The following is a 17,947-nucleotide window of genomic DNA, read 5'->3' as shown; positions in this document are numbered from 1 at the left end:
AAATTCTTCCTCATCTCAGTCTTCAATTACTGTCCCTTAATTCTGAGACTGCCCTTTCAAATCAGGCAAAGTAGTTGTGCTGACCAGATCCAATGGATATAAAGTTCATTAGGAATGGTGTGCATCTTGTTAATTATAGTAATGTTGTTGAGGATGACTATTCCAGTTATTTCTCATTTACTGATATGCATATCCAGGTTGGTTTTGAAGCTCTGTGGCAAGTGAAGATCAGACAAGTTGTTTGGAATCCCGTAACATGAATTTGATCATCCTATCCCGTTTGGCTGTTGGTGACAGTACAGGGACTGACTGTGCCTAACCAGATCATGCTTGAAAATTTACAGCACAGTGACTGACATTTGATGTAATTCAGTGATTGGGCAGCACTCGCTAAATAATCCTGTGATAAGAATTATATGGACGATAAATTTAGTTTCTTCAGCCAGCCTCACGGAGGAGTGCACTTGCATGTAAGCTATACATTAATGTACATGATATTTGCAGACAAAGAACACATACATGCATGTGCACACCTGTCCTTCAATGCAGCCATTCTCTGGTTCATCTCACAGGGCAGTGCTTCAGCCTGTCCACTGATTTGCCTGGTTTAAATGTTAAATAACATATGCCTGTTAACTGTAGATTATTTGCAAATGTATCGTCCATGGCAATGCCAATCAGTCTACTTGCCAACCAATTAGCATTCTTGTTTCATGCAGCATGAATATTGTTTTCCTCTTTGGTATTTCATGTGAATAGTGGAAGACAAAATCTTTTGGAAAGAATGTGTGGTTTTATTTTTCAGTAGTGCTTAAGTTCTGTACTACCAAAAGACTATAGTTTCAATCTTTCCAATGATATTTGGAGGAGATTGAGCCTCATTCTATACTGGTGGTCACAAACAAGTTTCCAGTACAAAATGCTAATGGTGCACCCTACGTTTGTATTATTGTGTATACACCTGCAAGATCTCCACACTTTGCCATAAAGGATTAGTCATGAGTACTGATCATTTGAAGTAGCATTTGGCACAAATATTCTTCAAATCTAGCTTATAAATCCATGTTCAATGAGATTATAGCTGGGTATGTATCTCTAGCTTTCATTGCAGATACATGTGATGAAATGCAGTACTGCAATGTTTCAATTCTAAATTATTTAGCAAGCAATGCTTTTCAGATGATCTTTTGCCATTTTTTTTGTGCAGCACTGCTTATCACTAGATTCTAATTTTGGTACCAGTTTGACCTGTGCTTGCTGTGTGTTTAATTTAAACTTCATGTTTGTTGAAGGGTCTGAAAGTTGAATTGGTACCATACCTCCTGCGGCTATTGGAAGGAATAGGACTTGAGAATGTTGAAAATCCAGCTGCTACGAAAGCACAGATTGTAAATGCACTTAAATCGATGACACGGAGTTTGCAGTATGGTGAACAGGTGAGATTTCTTCACATTTAGATCATATTCTCAATTCACTGAATTGGTGGTGAGAAGGTAGCGTTAAGTATTTAGATGACTGACTTATTGCTCTGATAATCTTGAAGGTTTGACCTGGTGACCCAGAAAACAGCCATGAAATAGCTCACTAATCTAATGGAACAAAAGTGGATCACTCTCAATTTTTGAAAAATATACCTCTTCAGTCGTCATTTAATTCCTGTGCCCCCCCCCCCCCCCCCCCAATGTAGAGGAATTACCAAATTTAAAGAGATTAAAAATACTTTACATACATGAGTATAATTTTCAATTATAGCAGAAATTGTGGCAACAAAATTTCTGTGACCAAATACTAAAACCATATTACATTTAAGGCTGTCCATACTCCCCCAACTATTTGTCACCAGTGCAGTCAATTGCGCTAATCACATTTTCGAAAGCTTGCAATCTGTACATTTCTTCCGCAAATCTTCAAGATGATCCTGAAGAAATCAAACCTGAATTCTCAGTCATTGTGAAGAAGTGGAGTGTATTAAACGGTTGCTTATTCCCTGGGATTCTACCCTTGACATTTTACCGTCTCATCCTTTTTTATTCTCCAAAGATGAATCGGCCAATGCGATCTTTAAGATTTGTAGCTCAGGTCAAGGTTCAGGTTGCCAGCTCAATGAGCAAACTTACAACAGGAATCTGATCATTTTATTTGCTTTTCCCCATTGTTTGTGCTGCTCAGCTATTAAATCTCTGGCTGTAAAATGACAATGAATGTTTTTTATTTAAGTTGCTCTGCACTTATGAGGAACTGAACTTCAATATGGCCTTGAAACATAGGAGAAAGTCTTACAGTAGCTCTAATCAGCATGAGGGCTCGATTGGTTATAAAAATCAGTGAAGCTGGCTAAATTTGATCACTTGTCATTTTCTACTTCCGTTGCCATTGTACTTTGATTAAATGAGGATAGATTTGGCCCTTGATCTATTACAAGTAGGCCTACAACTAATTATTCACCTGACGCTAGCCTGTAGTATTAATCTTTGAGTTGGTGATATGGCACTAGAGGAATCCACCATAGGTGGAGCTATTTATTAAGCAGCAAGGATAGCCTCAGCAAGTAATACCTGTACACTGTTTCCAACTGTATAATGCAATTTAATGTACATAAGGAGTTCTTATCAATCATTGTGGCATAGAGTTAAACCACTGGATATCTGAAATATGAGCAATCTTCTGGAAAAAGTGCAGTAACTTGATCAGGTGCACCCTGTAGTCATTACTGGTACTAATTTATTTGGACATTTCTAGCAATTTTGTTTTAATGATGAATAGCAGGTAGTTTCAAGAACTGAAGCTCATGTGGGGAAACCTTGTTCTAACTGATCACGTTCTGATTTGTTCTGTAGTGTGGTGGAAAAATAGTTACTCCTATTGTTTTTGTCATGAGCCATAAGAAAATGATAAATTCCAAGTAACTTTGGGTTCTAAAGACAGCTTGACTGTTGCTGCTGAAACAGCCTTTCAACATTCCATCTCAGTATTTCTGGCATAGTACAATTTGGAAAAATCAAATGTCTTATTTAACCTAATTCTGGGAAGCTGGTTAAAATATTTAAAAAGCTTTCTTGTTTAGGTGAATGAAATTCTGTCTCGTTCCTCTGTATGGAGTGCCTTCAAAGATCAAAAGCATGACTTATTTATTTCTGAGTCACAATCAGCAGGATATCTTACAGGTGAGTAAATCTGACTGTCCTTTGTTGTACTTGGAGATGCCATTCGTAATCACAGTCTGATGGCAAATGTTTAACAAGTAAACAACTTATGGTATTGAAGAGAAATATTTCTATTTTGCTTTGTGTAGTACTTAAACTTTGCTCAGTGATGCCCTTTTGAAGTGTATATGAAATTCAGTCATAAATGTTTAGGAGAAAGCTCTTTTGTTGGCTCTTTAGTCCCCTTACAGTTGTTGATTGTAAAATGGGATATATAGGGGATAAATGGGTAATCTCTGAATTGGCAAAATGTAACCAGTGGAGTGCTCTCGGGACTAATGGTGGGGGCTGAACTACTGAACAATTATTTTAAAGACTTCAATAAAGGGACTGAATGTGTTGCTGGTAAATATAAAGAGAATGTGAGTCTTTATACTCCATTTACCAAATAATTGTCTACTGACTTAATCTGCCTATATCCTTAATGTGGAAAAACGTGAACTTGTGACCGGAATGGTACTGAGATCTGGTTGTCCTCATCCAAGAACCACAAGTTAGTATGCTTACTCAATGAGCAAGTTTTAAAAAACAAAATGTTTATTGTGTAGGAAATGGAATATAAAGTGGGGAAGTTTTGCCAAGACATTGACAGGACTACATCTGGAGTACTGTAATCAACTACTCTCTCCTTACAGTATATAGTTACATTAGAAAACCATAAAAAGTTAATTATGTTGATTACTGGGGTGAAGGGGTTGTCTTGTGAGAACAGGTTGGACAGATTGAGTTTGTTCATCGTTTAGAAGAATGAGACCATCTTATTGAAACACGAAATCCGATAGGGACTTAACAGAATGGATGCTGGAAAAAATGTATCTCCTAAAGGAGAGTCAGAACAAGGGAACTTTAAAAATAAGGCAGGGGTGGGTTCCTATTTAAAATAGCTTCATTTTTTGAGTGTGGTTGGTCTGGGCTTTTTTTTTCTTTTCTCGGGAACAGTGTAGGCAGGGTCAGTGAATATTTTTAATGCAGAGTCAGATTCTTGACTGGCAAGGAGTAAACAGGTAATGAGGGCAGTAAAAATTAAACTGCCATGATCTTAAATGATGTAATTACTATGGTCATAGCTAGCGCTACAATATTTGTTCCCAATGGTAACAAGTAATCCTGACAACAGAAGATACAGACCTGTGTCACATTGGCTGCTCAAGCTTGTGCAAATCTTTCTTCCCCTTGTGTACTTAACAGTAAAATAAAAATGTGAAGTGCAAATGTGTAATGAAGATGAGAAAAGCTTCTGATTTGTAGCATGAAACGAAAGATGGAAAATCATAGAATCTTTAGAAATTACAATTGTACCTCTGCTATTCCTCTGATCCCAATTGCACTGTTGTTTTTCTCTTCACTTTTTATTCTGTTTAATTCCACCTTGAATTATGTGATTGAAAAGGCCTCACACCTCTCTTGTGGTTGTAAGTTCCAAAAATCCTTTGAGGGCATTTCTAATGTTTACATAGTCTTCAGTACTGAAACCAAAACTTGTGTATCTTGTTTTTTTTCCCTGATTAGTAGATGTTATTTTGGTGTTTATCCTTAGAAATATTTGGATCTGGAATATTGCATGCAATTCTGGTCTCCTTCCTATCGGAAGGATGTTGTGAAACTTGAAAGGATTCAGAAAAGATTTACAAGGATGTTGCCAGGGTTGGAGGATTTGAGCTATAGGGAGAGGCTGAATAGGCTGGGGCTGTTTTCTCTGGTGCGTTGAAGGTTGAGGGGTGACCTTATAGAGGCTTTAAAATCATGAGGACCATGGATAGAGTAAATAGACAAAGTCTTTTTTTCCTAGGGTGGAAGAGTCCAGGACTAGAGGGCATAGGTTTAAGGTGAGAGGGGAAAGATTTAAGAGAACTAAAGGGCAACATTTTCACACAGGGTGGTACGTGAGCTGCCAGAGGAAGTGGTGGAGGATGGTACAATTGTCAACATTTAAAAGGCAGGTCGGATTAGATTGGGTTGGGATATCTGGTCAGCATGGACTACTTGGACTGATGCGTCTGTTTCTGTCCAGCTCTGACTCTAAATGCTTTAAAAGGAAAGAGAAGATACTTGTAATCTAAAGGTGAGGAAAATGACGAGTGAAGGGACAAAAAGTGAATGATTAACATCAATGTTCCAAATAAAGCAGAAGTGATGGAAAAAATAAAATCAATGTCGCAATTATTTAAGTAAGGAAGAAAAAAATGTAATCAAATAACTGAGGATGATAATGGAATTTATCAGGGACACTGAGCACTTGAACAACTAGAAGCTTCTCAAAGGGTCATAGGTTAGTGAAGTCCAGGCCATATCTGACTAATGTGGTTGGATATTTTGAGGATATAATAAAGGAATATCAGTAGAGGTTGTTCGTGGGGGTAATTACTTCCTGAAGGTATTTGATAACATTTCACAGGACACTGGGAACAAGTAAAAGTACACCGATTTGGAGCTACCTTTGTGCTGTTGGTTGATAATCGGTTAAGAAGTTGGATAAAGACAGCATACTGTTATCAGTGGGATGTGATGCAGGGTGTTCCCCAGGGGTCTGTGCTGGGGCATTGGTATTTGTCAATGCCATGAAGGAATGGAAAGTTTTATCTGTTTGCAGATGATGCCACTTAAGAGGCACACAATGTGTGTAGATGGGAGCAGGTGCTAGGAACAAAGGGACATAAACAGATTGACTGGGAAGTATAATAAACACACTTTGATTTGAGAAAGTCCAGTTGGAATATGTCCTAAACAGTAATAAACTAGGAACAATGGATAAGTCTGGTATTTAGTGTTTCCATGTACGTATGCCATTAAAAGCAAGGGGGCATATAGCAAATGAAATCAAATGGCTAATGAAATGTTGATCTTTATCTCTGTAGTACAAAGGGAAAGAAATAATATTTTGGTTGTCTGTGACTTTTGTCATACCTCAACTTTTTTCTGTACATGGGAGGAGGGTGTTGCTGGCTAGGCCAGCATTTTACTTCCCATCCCTAATTGCCCAGAGGATAGTTAAGAGTCGATTATGTTGATCTGGAGTCATTTATAGGCCAAATCAGGAAGAGATGGCAGTTTTCTTCCCTAAAGGACACTAGTAAACCAGATAGGTTTTTTTCATGACAATCGACAGTGGTTTCATGGTCATCATTAGACTCTTAATTCCAGATATTTTGTTCTATTGTATTCAAATCCCACCATCTACCCTGGTCGGATTTGAACCCAGGTCCCCAGAAAATTAGCTGGGTTTCTGGATTAATGGTCCAGTGATAATACCACTCTGCCATCTTCTTCTCCCCTGAGAGACGGGGCTACTGCTTTCAGTTTTAGACACTATCTTTGGCTATGGAGGGGATTCTGTGTGAATTCCCCAGAGAAATAATTTTCAAGAATTAACTTCCTGATGTGTAATTTCCTTGAATTTAGATTGGTGGATCGTCTATTTAAGATGTTTTGCCATGATAAAGGGATTTGATGAAGAAGATATCAAGAAACTATTTCTGTTAGTACTGAAAACCTGCCTTTTGAGGGTGATACTAGGAAGCACAGTCAGATGTACAGCATGGAAACAGACGGTTTGGTCCAACTTGTCCATGCCGGCCAGATATCCCAACCCAATCTCGTCTGAACTGCCAGCACCCAGCCCAAATCCCTCCAAACCCTCCTTATTCATGTACCCATCCAGATGCCTTTTAAAATGCTGCAATTGTACTAGCCTCCACCGCTTCCTCTGGCAGTTCATTCTATACATGTACCACCCTCTGCGTGAAAATGTTGCCACTCAGGTCCTTTTTTATATATTTCCCCTCACCCTAAATCTATGCCCTCTAGTTCTGGACTCCCCTACCCCAGAGAAAAGACTTTTGTCTATTTATCCTATCCATGCCCCTCATAATTTTGTAAATCTCTATAAGGTCACCCCTGAGCCTCTGACGCTCCAAGGAAAACAGCCCAAGTCTGTTCAGCCTCTCCCTATAGCTCAAATCCTCCAACCCTGGCAACATCCTTGTAAATCTTTTCTGAATCCTTTCAAGTTTCACAACATCTTTCTGATAGGAAGGAGACCAGAATTGCATGCAATATTCCAACAGTGGCCTAACCAATGTCCTGTACAGCCGCAAAATGACCTCCCAACTCCTGTACTCTGACCAATAAAAGAAAGCTTACCAAACACTGCCTTCACTATCCTATCTACCTACAACTCCACTTTCAAGGAGCTATGAACCTGCACTCCAAGGTTCTAGTTGGCTGCCAGTTTGGAAGATGCTATTGAATAGCCTTGATGAATTGTTGCAGTGCATAGAGTAAATTGTACGCACTGCTACCACTGAACATCAGCAGTGAAGCATGTAGATCAGTGTTGGAGTTTAGATAAAGATCTATCACCTGAATAGTGAAGCAAGTTAAGCTGTCTGAATGTCTTAATACTGTTCCTGGAGTACCTGTTGTGATCCATACTTAAACTACTAGAGCGGAGAAGATTATATAAAAAAGAGGGGCATGGATAGGGTGAATAGTTAAGGTCTTTTCACCAAGGCAGGAGAGTTCAAAGCTAGAGGGCATAGGTTTAAGGTGAGAGGGGAAAGATTTAAAAGGCACCTACGGGTCAGCTTTTTCACACAGAAGGTGGTGTGTGTATGGAATGAGCTGCCAAAGGAAGTGGTGGAGGCTGGTACAATTGCAACATTTAAGAGGCATTTGGATGGGTATATGAACAGGAAGAGTTTCGGGTAGATGTGGGCCAAGATGGGACTAGATTAATTTAGGATATCTCGTAGGCATTGGCAAGTTGCACCAAAGGATCTGTTTCCATGCAGTACATCTCCATGACACTAGTAACTACTTTCCAGGTTTATTGTGGTGAGTTCTTCCTGTAATGGGATGACTGACTGGGAGTGTACATATTTCATCAGTCATCTTGGGCAGGTTCATCATTCCTTTACTTTTGTATCCAATATTGTTTATGCATAAAACTAGATCAACATCAGTCCGTCCAGAAATCCCTGTCATCCTGAAGCTGCTGAAGCACTTTTTTTTTTGTTGGATGGGTGGGTGGGTGGGGGGGAGAGGAGGGCAGCAATTTCTGGGAAGTCACAGTTCAAGTGCAAAAAGCCAGTTTTGAAAAGAACAAAAATGTCATTGGTTGAACATATTTCTGTTATAAGGTGGTGCAGGTGTGGTAAAGATTCTTACATTCCTATTTGTCTTTAGTAAGGTCTTTTCTTTGTTCAACCTCTTTGGTTGCATTCCTGAACTGTGGGTGGGAGCAGTGACCTGTTGAAAGGCAAGGTTAGTTTTGGTTTAATATTGTCTGGATTTTACTTCAGGTCTAGCTGCAAGTCTGCAATCTCAGGTTTATCAAATACCCCTGTTTAGAAAATGTGTGGAACAAAGTATTGCAAATGGAAATCTAAAGTGGTAGATCATTTGATCAACATCAAGTTTGGTATCTTTTTATGACCATGTTATCTTTTCAAAAGAACCATTAATGCTCAACTCTCAGTATAACTGGTACCCCCAAGCTATAAGTACTGTTGACTTCTAGAATCTGATCAGTTTATCTGCAACATGAATTTGCAACACTCTGAAGATGTCTACTGATCCATGGAAATATATCAGATAATTTACCAACAGCCTGTTCCTTTGTTAAAATCAGAAGTCTGTTATCTGCAGTTTGCTTGTAGGATGAGGTTTCAGTGGATGATTTTGAGACTGTTAATTTGTATACCAAGTGCTCTGATTAGCTTCAGAGAAAGTGTTGACTTGTGTGAAAGATTTTTATGGGGAAGTGGATAGGTGTCATCATTATGATATTTGCACAAGGACCTGCTCTTAAACAATATTATCAATGGAATTGGTGGCTGTAGAAATAAAGGTTCTTCCTATCCAAGAAAGAAAACATATATCAAGGTGGACAATCAGTTGTCTTATATTTAGTAAACTGAATCAATTCCATCAGATTAAATAGAAAATATTCAATGGGTCAGTAGCATCTCTGCGATAAGGAAACAACGCTTCGAGTTGTTCCACTTTGATCAGAATGTGATAGCAATTCTAATTTACTTTTGTATTAGAGTTCATTTGTATGAAAACAGATTGACAAGTTAAATTAGAGAACTGAAACATATATATCAATCTCCATAGTATATGATGAATTTTTGACCTTTGGCAAAAATTGGCACAGTACCTGATAATGTATTGATGAAGATGAATCTTATTGATCATGGTTGAGGGATTTTGCATAAATAACAAACAGCTATCCAATATTAACTGTTTTAATGTATGCTTTCCTGCTTTTATTTACTTATCCAATACTTATGCTTTACTTTCTGCTTTCGTCTGTCATCTTCTGTGTATATTTTCTTTTCCCTAGGTGTCTCACCTTCCCTCCTTACTGGTACTAGTCCCCTTCATCTCAGAAGTGGGCTTTAGGGCTTCTCTGGCAGGCACAATGCTCAGTTCTTAAGTGTGAAGCAGGTAGATAACCTTCTTCCTCAGTGCATGTTTTTGAGGTTTGAAAATTGTACACTTAGCTAAAATCTTCAAGTCGATGTTTTGTGTGCACTCAGAATAAAAGAATGAATAAAGTCAGGAGAGAATGAGGTAATAAACACAGTTTTGAGGTTAATGGGATTATCCCCTGAAATGTAAACTTGTGTTTGTGTTTTCAAACTTAAATTGCCTTAATCAGTGTAAACTTGGTGTTCCCAGATACCAGTTTGTGACTGTAACCCAACTTACCCTGTGTGTTTTGCAACGCTAAATTCAAGAGATGTGTTCAACTTTTTGTTTTAATTTTAATCTAGGCCCTGGAATTGCTGGCTATCTTACTTCAGGGGCAATGTCAACAGTAATCCCCAGTGGACCGCCCCCTGTAGATAATGAAGTGGTTGACCTGGCCAGATGAAGTAAGATCTACACTCTCTCTGCCTTGAAGATTGAAGCAACTGCAGTCATGAACCACTCACTTTGACTATGACCCTCTGAACAAATACAACTAAAAAGAAGTGAACTTTTTCTCCCACTTGTTGCATTTGCAAATGTAATGCTCTCATTTTTATTTGTAAAGTAATTTTTACCGGTGACCCAATCTGTTTATTTTAAAAATAGTATGGATCAGAGATAGAAAACTCAAGTATTCTCTCTTTGTACCTGGTATCTCTGACTGTGAATCTAAATACTGGATTTTTTTCTCTTAATTTTGCAGTTGACAGTTTACATTTTTGTTGTTTATAGGGTAGCTCAAACATGAAATCTTTATCCAACTACAAATCTCCCTGGCTGCTGTTTTAAAGGCACGATTGGAGGCAAGATTTTATGGAAAGCAATGTTTCCATTAACTAAACCAGTTTCCTAGATCAGGCCAAGGACCACTGCTGATTATGCTTGCTAATCTTTAATGAGTCAGCTTAGTACAACATCATTGTAAAGCATTGTATAATTGCCTTCTACTTCTGATTGAGAGAGAGCTTCAGAAAAATGCTAACCTGGACATTCACATATTATAAATACTTAGTGTAATTGTGACCTGTGCTATATAATACCAATGTGTAAACTTTCTATATTTGAATGTACATTAGTAAATCAGTCCTACTTGTACATAAAATTTTAAGAATAAAGTACAAAGGGAATTAGCATCCTTACGTGTGTAACATTGTATCACCTATGCAGAACTGATCTGGTTTGGTTACTTGTTTCAGTCTGGTATTTTGAAGCTTATAAGAATTTGTGTAATTTTCTTTGTCAACAAAATTTCTGTTTCAGCTTACTTTGAGAAGTGGTTTTGCAGCTTGCGTATGTATAATGCCTATAAAATGGTCCAAGGTGATTCAGAAGAATATTAATGAGCCAAATTTGACAGTTGCATAAGGAGAGATTGAGAAGTAGCAAAGAAAGAAACTTAGTCAAGATTCCAAAGTGCTGCTTAAGTGAGGAGTGAGAGCTAGAGATTAATGGAGGTAATTCCATTTTGCGCACAACTGGCAAAAGACTTCCCAAAAAAAGCTTCAGGTACATCAAGTGATTATCAGGGAGGCAGAGAAAACACTTCAGGGATATCCTCGAAATATTCTGGGAAAGAAAATACAACATTCTCACCGAATCTCAGGAATCTCTTGCGTCAAACCTTCCAAACTGGAGAAGAAGCATCTACAGAGGTCCCAACCATTGCAGAATTGTCCCATGAGCCCAGATTGGAGGACAAGTACAAACAGCAGAAAGAATTCTAAAAACCTGAGCATTCTGGCCACTTAGCTTCTCAATCATCATGTATCCCACCTGTGGTAGAATGTGTGCATCCAGCATTGAACTGTTCAGTACTTCAGGACCCACAACACTAGAATAGGAAATGGTAGTCATGAGGGCCTGCCTAGGCAGTGGCATTACCAAATATACAGTGCATTCCTCCACAATCACAGACTTTTCCTTTTTGTGCTTTCGCCCCTGAGTGTTTATTTTTACATTTCCACCTCTGTAAACCTCCTCTACAACAAGACTCAGATATTTTAAAAGTACAATTTAAAAGGTTGGTGTACAGCTGATATAGGTGCTTATATTTATTGTTTAATTCTATTTTTCTTTACCAGTTTTATGAAGACTTAAAGGCAGTCAATCTATTCCTTCAATGCATTTTAAAATCCTTTTGATTTACTTTCATCAGAAAATGACCTCTGTTCAATGCTCCGGTCTGTTTTTGATTCGTAATGCTTTATCACAATAGAAAGTACTTGCAAAACATTGGCATGTTCAGCGTTACTGTGTTGACTGTGTCCGTATTCTAATCGTGCGCTCCAGGGGCGTGTAGCATGAGATCGGAGCTGGATATTACATCTTGGGATATGCTCATTTCACTTTCTGTAGGCAAACTCAAACAATGGGTAGGTTGAAGCTTAGTGCTTTATATGTAACATAGCAACATGGGTAAGAGTCATATTAAATTTCCATATGATTCAGCTCAAATCTTCTTTTGATAGGAAAAAATGTGATTGTTCCAATTTTTTTTGAGGTCTAACTGACCTTTTTACATTTTAACTTGTTCTTGTCATCTGATATCACAAAATATGAAACAAAATACTCTAGGTGCTGGAAACCTCAGGACTAGCAGTATTTGTGGAGAGAAACAGTTTGTGTTGGGTCCAATATGACTTCTCAGCTCTGTAAAGTCATTGGACTGAAAACATTAACTGCTGAGCTTTTCCAACATTTTCTATTTTTATCACTTGCACCTGCAGTCTACTTTCCCAAAATATGTATTAACTTCTCCATAAATGGGTATTCAAGAGTTTGGAAATATGAGGTATTCAACATTCAGTTGACAGGTTTTCCTGTAGCTCAGCAAAACGAAAAGACCATTCACTCCCAAGCAAATATACAAAAACCATATCCAACATTGATATGACTGAAAAGTTCCACCAGATGATTAGATATCTGGTGATTTTATTTTTGATTCCTAAACCCTTGAAACCTACCTTTTTAAAGTTCTTATTAACAAATTGGAAACCCTCACCTGTTGACATCCGTACCCCCTAAGTAAGAAATGTAATTTAGGAAAGGCAGAGAAAGTAAGTTTGCATTGACCACCTTGCAAAGGCAAAGAAAATGACCTTAACTAAAGGGTTATTACATTTAAATGGCTAATTTGGATAATTTTATATTAAAAAAACGGTGTGATTTATTCGAAGTACAGGAGCGCCTTGACTTAAGAACTTAATCCGTTCTGGGACCCGGTTCACAAACCGAAAAGTTTGCAAACTGAATCAATTTTCCCATTGTTCAGATATTTCCGGAGTCTTTTCTCTTTTTTTCTGTCTCTTGGAGGTTGGGGATGCCACCAGAAAATGATCCAGAGAAACTTGTTTTTTTTTCCTTTGTTGCAGAATTTTCCGAAAATGGGACATCACATTGTCATTTAAAATGTTCACCTTCGTTCGTACCTTGAATTTCTTACGTACGTTGAAGCAAAACTTTACATACAATCCTGTTTGTAAACTGATTCGTTCGTGAATGGGGTCGTTTGTATGTCAAGGTGCTACTGTATAAATGTAATATAAAAGAGGGAAGGAGTGCAATTTACCGATGTTGATACTGCTGCTTTTCATCACTTCCAAGTGATGCTAGTTTCCTCTGTGAATGTGTGCTCTTTATGCCACCTAGAGGAGGCATTTAGGCTGTTTATTTTATCAGTACTTCCTGCTGTCAATTACTCCGACCTCCAAGTCACCCTATGACTTGCCCTCCTGACTTCATGCTTTTCCACTTCAGCCAACTGGGTCCCAACCTTTCAATAGAATGCCCTCCTGTGATTGTTTTGCAATTCATTCCTTAAACATATGTGTTTTATCCAGTCCTTTTTCTGGTGTTAGCCAGTTTCTGATCTACCATTAGATTACCAACTCAACTTGAACTTTATCCCTGAATGTTACGTTTTATGTATATGCCCATAATTGCTCTATCCATCCACTATCTCCCCATCAATATTTCATAACAAATGTTTTATAGTACTTACCAGACTATTTAGAGTCATAGAGATGTACAACATGGAAACAAACCCTTTGGTCCAATCTAGTCCCACCTGCCAGCACCTGGCCCATATCCCTCCTAATCCTGCCTATTCATATACCAGATGCCTTTTAAATATTGCAATTGTACCAGCCTCCACCACTTCCTCTGGCAGCTCATTCCATACATGTACCGCCCTCTACGTGAAAAAGTTGCTCCTTAGATCTCGGTTATATCTTTCCCCTCTCACCCTAAACCTATGCCCTCTAGTTCTGGGTTCCCCCTCTCCAGGGAAACTACCTTGTCTATTTACCCTATCCATGCTCCTCATGATTTTATAAACCTCTATACTATCACCCCTCAGCTTCTGACACTCCAGGGAAAACAGCCCTAGCCTATGCAACCTCTCCCTATAATCCTTAAATCTTTTCTGAATCCTTTCGAGTGTAACATCATTCTTACAGCAGTGAGACTAGAATTGAAGCCATTGAGTCACAGATATACAGCAAGAAACAGACCCTTCAGTCTGACTCATCCACACTGACCAGATATTCTCAATTGATCTTGTCCCATTTGCTAATATAATTGTGATTCTGTGACCAGCAATTTGCATAATCATTATTTATTTTGTCATGAAGCTGATCATCTGTTGATAGCCTGGCTTTTATTCAAATGATCCAGCAAAATGCATTTTTACTTGTTGATGACCTAACTTCTAGTCTTAAACTATGAAGCTCCTCACATGTCAAAACTAGACGTCTCAAAAACCTTTCACCAAGTTACTTGTGAAAAGCTCTTGTCCAAACTTCATTACAATGGCATTAATGGAATGTTATTAAATTGAACCTGGCATTTCCTCACCAATAGAAGGCACTGATGTCCATTGGGGATCATCCTTTCTGGATTGGGCAGAGAGACACATTGGCACACTTCTTTTTAACATGTAAATAACCTTCACGACAAGGTTTTAAAAAACAAGGTTTTCCAGTTGACTTTATGGTTTATGCATCAAGGAGAAAACGTGATATCAAGTCAGTGCAAGATGATTTGTTGGAACTGCAAAACTGGCAGGACTAATGGAAGATGGCATTCAGTTCTGATAAATTGCTTTGTTGTATACATCTGTAAACATAAAAGGATCCAGCAACACAGCACAAGTTCTATAATAAAATACAACCGTACAATCTTCAATTGTGGTTCTACATTCAGCAAATAATATCCAAAGCAAATGATAGTTGTGGATTTCTGAGGAAGAACCTTATGATGTTGGAATATAAGCATACATTATGATATTTGTTTTTCCAATCCTGGAGTACAGTTTGTTCTGCTACAATGCATGTTTTGTTGATATGAATTCGCTATAATATGATTGATGAATTGGGCATTGTTTCTATAGGGCAAACTTTTAAAGTGATTTCAGTCCTATTAGTTTAAATGGTGCTGCTATTACACAATCTTTTAATACCACAAGATTGTACGAGGATGGAAATACTGTGTTTTAGCAGAACTGCCCATATGCCAATTGTGTGTGGGATTCAAATGATCCATTGTCGTGCCATACAAATTAGAGGAAATATACCAGTTTTAGATATGGGTCAAAGATTTTGAATGGGAATCACTGTAGCGGATGAGGTTGAAATGGACTAACTATGTTGTATAAAATATGGAATAGATAGAGAATTGACAGAACAAAGTATGGTGCTGAAGAAGTCATACTGCATTTGAAACATTAACTGTTTCTCGCTCCATAGACCTAACTTTCCTCAGCACTTTGCAGATACTAGAAATCTGAAATAAAAACATTTATTTAGCTTGTATTTAAGTATCTGGTGTCATCTGATATTATAATAAAACGTGTTCCAAAGAATAAAGACCATTCTGTTTGCAAAACGTGTGTGTCAACAACCTTTCTTCCCAAGGACCCAATGGAAGAAGCTGCTAAAGGAAATTTATGGGCTATGAACTAAATTCTCACGACCCACCTTTGGGTGTGTTTGAAGATTTTCACAATCTGGATGACCAATGCAGCAGACTGTGCCTGGGTTGGCCAGTGTTATGCAGATAGATATTGGTCTATGAAGTCCTCAAAATGAAGCAGAGGCTAACCATTCATCCCCAAGAATTAATCAAATGAGCCTTCTCTAAACTTTTTCGAAAACATTTATATTCTTTATTATGTGCAAAGTACTCCCCATGTGATGCCTACAGCAACACCTGCCTCCTCATCTACTTCCTGGTTTAGTCTCAGTCACGTGATCTCATTCTGTTTCCAATCTCCCGCCTTATTTCTTCAGGACCCCTCAACCTTTTGCGTCCACAAATATGCCCGAGGGTCCTTCGGTATTTTGTGAAATCACTCCGAGCGGGAAACAAGATTTGTCCATTTTAGAAAATTATAAAAAGTTAATTTCATAAACAGGAGTCATGTTGGGAAAGTGCAAAGACCAGTTAGACCGGCGGCTCTCGATGATGAGTCGGTGAAGGCGGCGGTCCTTGTTTCCCGGGTAACCCCAGGGTTGGCCGCAGGAGGCGGAGAGACAGACCGCGGGGAGAGGGCCCGGGGGGAGAGAGACTGAGGGGAGAGAGACCGCGGGGAGAGAGACTGAGGGGAGAGAGACTGAGGGGAGAGGGCCCGGGGGGAGAGAGACCGCGGGGAGAGGGCCCGGGGGGAGAGAGACTGAGGGGGGAGGGCCCAGGGGGAGACAGACCGCGGGGAGAGAGAGGGGCCGGGGGGGGAGAGAGACTGAGGGGAGAGGGGGCCGGGAGTCCGGGGGGAGGCAGAGCCGGCAGAGAGGGAGAGGGAGGGGGGGGGGGGAGCCGGGGCCCCCGCTGATGCCTCTTTTCCCGGAGCGTCCTCCCTGAGAAACAGCGGCCGCTGCAGGTGGGTTCAGGAGGGCGCGGCCTGATGGCTCGGTGCACCCCCACCCCTCCCATCATCCCCCCCCAAACACACACACACATATCCCCCCCCCATATCCCCCACACCCCCATCATCCCCCCCACCCACACCCCCATCATCCCCCCACACCCCCATCATCCCCCCCCACACACACCCCCATCATCCCCCCCACACACACCCCCATCATCCCCCCCACACCCCCATCATCCCCCCCACACCCCCATCATCCCCCCCACACACACACCCCCATCATTCCCCCCCACCCACACCCCCATCATTCCCCCCCACCCACACCCCCATCATTCCCCCCACACACACTCCCATCATCCCCCCCCACCCACACCCCCATCATCCCCCCCCACCCACACCCCCATCATCCCCCCCCACCCACACCCCCATCATCCCCCCCATCATCCCCCCCACCCACACCCCCATCATCCCCCCCCACCCACACCCCCATCATCCCCCCCCACCCACACCCCCATCATCCCCCCCATCATCCCCCCATCATCCCCCCCACACACACCCCCATCATCCCCCCCACACACACCCCCATCATCCCCCCCACACACACCCCCATCATCCCCCCCCACACTCCCCCATCATCCCCCCATCCCCCCACAGACACCCCCATCCCCCCCACACCCCCATCATCCCCCCACACACACACCCCCATCATCCCCCCCACACCCCCATCATCCCCCCCACACACACCCCATCATCCCCCCCATCATCCCCCCCACACACACCCCCATCATCCCCCCCCACACTCCCCCATCATCCCCCCACAGACACCCCCATCCCCCCCACACCCCCATCATCCCCCCACACACACACCCCCATCATCCCCCCCACACCCCCATCATCCCCCCCACACACACACCCCCCATCATCCCCCCCACCCACACCCCCATCATCCCCCCCACCCACACCCCCATCATCCCCCCCCACCCACACCCCCATCATCCCCCCCCACCCACACCCCCATCATCCCCCCCACCCACACCCCCATCATCCCCCCCACATCCCCCCCACATATCCCCGCCCACACCCCCATCATCCCCCCACAATCCCCCCACACACACCCTCATCATCCCCCCACACCCCCATCATCCCCCCACACCCCCATCATCCCCCCCACACCCCCATCATCCCCCCCACCCCCATCATCCCCCCCACACACCCCCATCATCCCCCCACACACACCCCCATCATCCTCCCCCACACACCCCCATCATTCCCCTCCATACCCCCATCCCCCACACACACCCCCATCCCCCATAATCCCCCCACACCCCCATAATCCCCCCACAACCCCATCCCCCACACACTCTCACCCACCCCATCCCCCACACACCCACCCCATCCCCCACAC

At 41.3% G+C, this 17,947-nt stretch overlaps 2 protein-coding genes across 5 annotated transcripts in view; both read left to right on the top strand.

Moving 5' to 3' along the window:
- LOC132832109 (dnaJ homolog subfamily C member 13) overlaps window positions 1-10,793 on the top strand; it is a 134,274-nt gene extending 123,481 nt beyond the window's left edge. For both annotated transcript variants that reach the window (XM_060849821.1, XM_060849822.1), the window contains exons 55-57: window positions 1,293-1,436; window positions 3,065-3,164; window positions 9,983-10,793. In XM_060849821.1, coding sequence (XP_060705804.1) covers window positions 1,293-1,436; window positions 3,065-3,164; window positions 9,983-10,083 — 345 coding nt within the window. In that variant the 3' untranslated portion in view covers window positions 10,084-10,793. The remainder of the gene's footprint in view (window positions 1-1,292; window positions 1,437-3,064; window positions 3,165-9,982) is intronic.
- A 5,686-nt stretch (window positions 10,794-16,479) lies between these two features.
- The window catches only part of topbp1 (DNA topoisomerase II binding protein 1), a 73,361-nt gene continuing 71,893 nt past the window's right edge, over window positions 16,480-17,947 (top strand). For 2 of the 3 annotated variants that reach the window (XM_060849956.1, XM_060849958.1), the window contains exon 1: window positions 16,480-16,554. The gene's annotated coding sequence lies outside the window, so the exon portion shown is untranslated. The remainder of the gene's footprint in view (window positions 16,555-17,947) is intronic. The other variant, XM_060849957.1, reaches the window with a different exon arrangement.

This window comes from Hemiscyllium ocellatum, chromosome 34 (assembly GCF_020745735.1).
Source record: "Hemiscyllium ocellatum isolate sHemOce1 chromosome 34, sHemOce1.pat.X.cur, whole genome shotgun sequence".
NCBI classification, from domain to species: domain Eukaryota; kingdom Metazoa; phylum Chordata; class Chondrichthyes; order Orectolobiformes; family Hemiscylliidae; genus Hemiscyllium; species Hemiscyllium ocellatum.
This window is presented reverse-complemented; position numbering and strand designations above follow the sequence as displayed.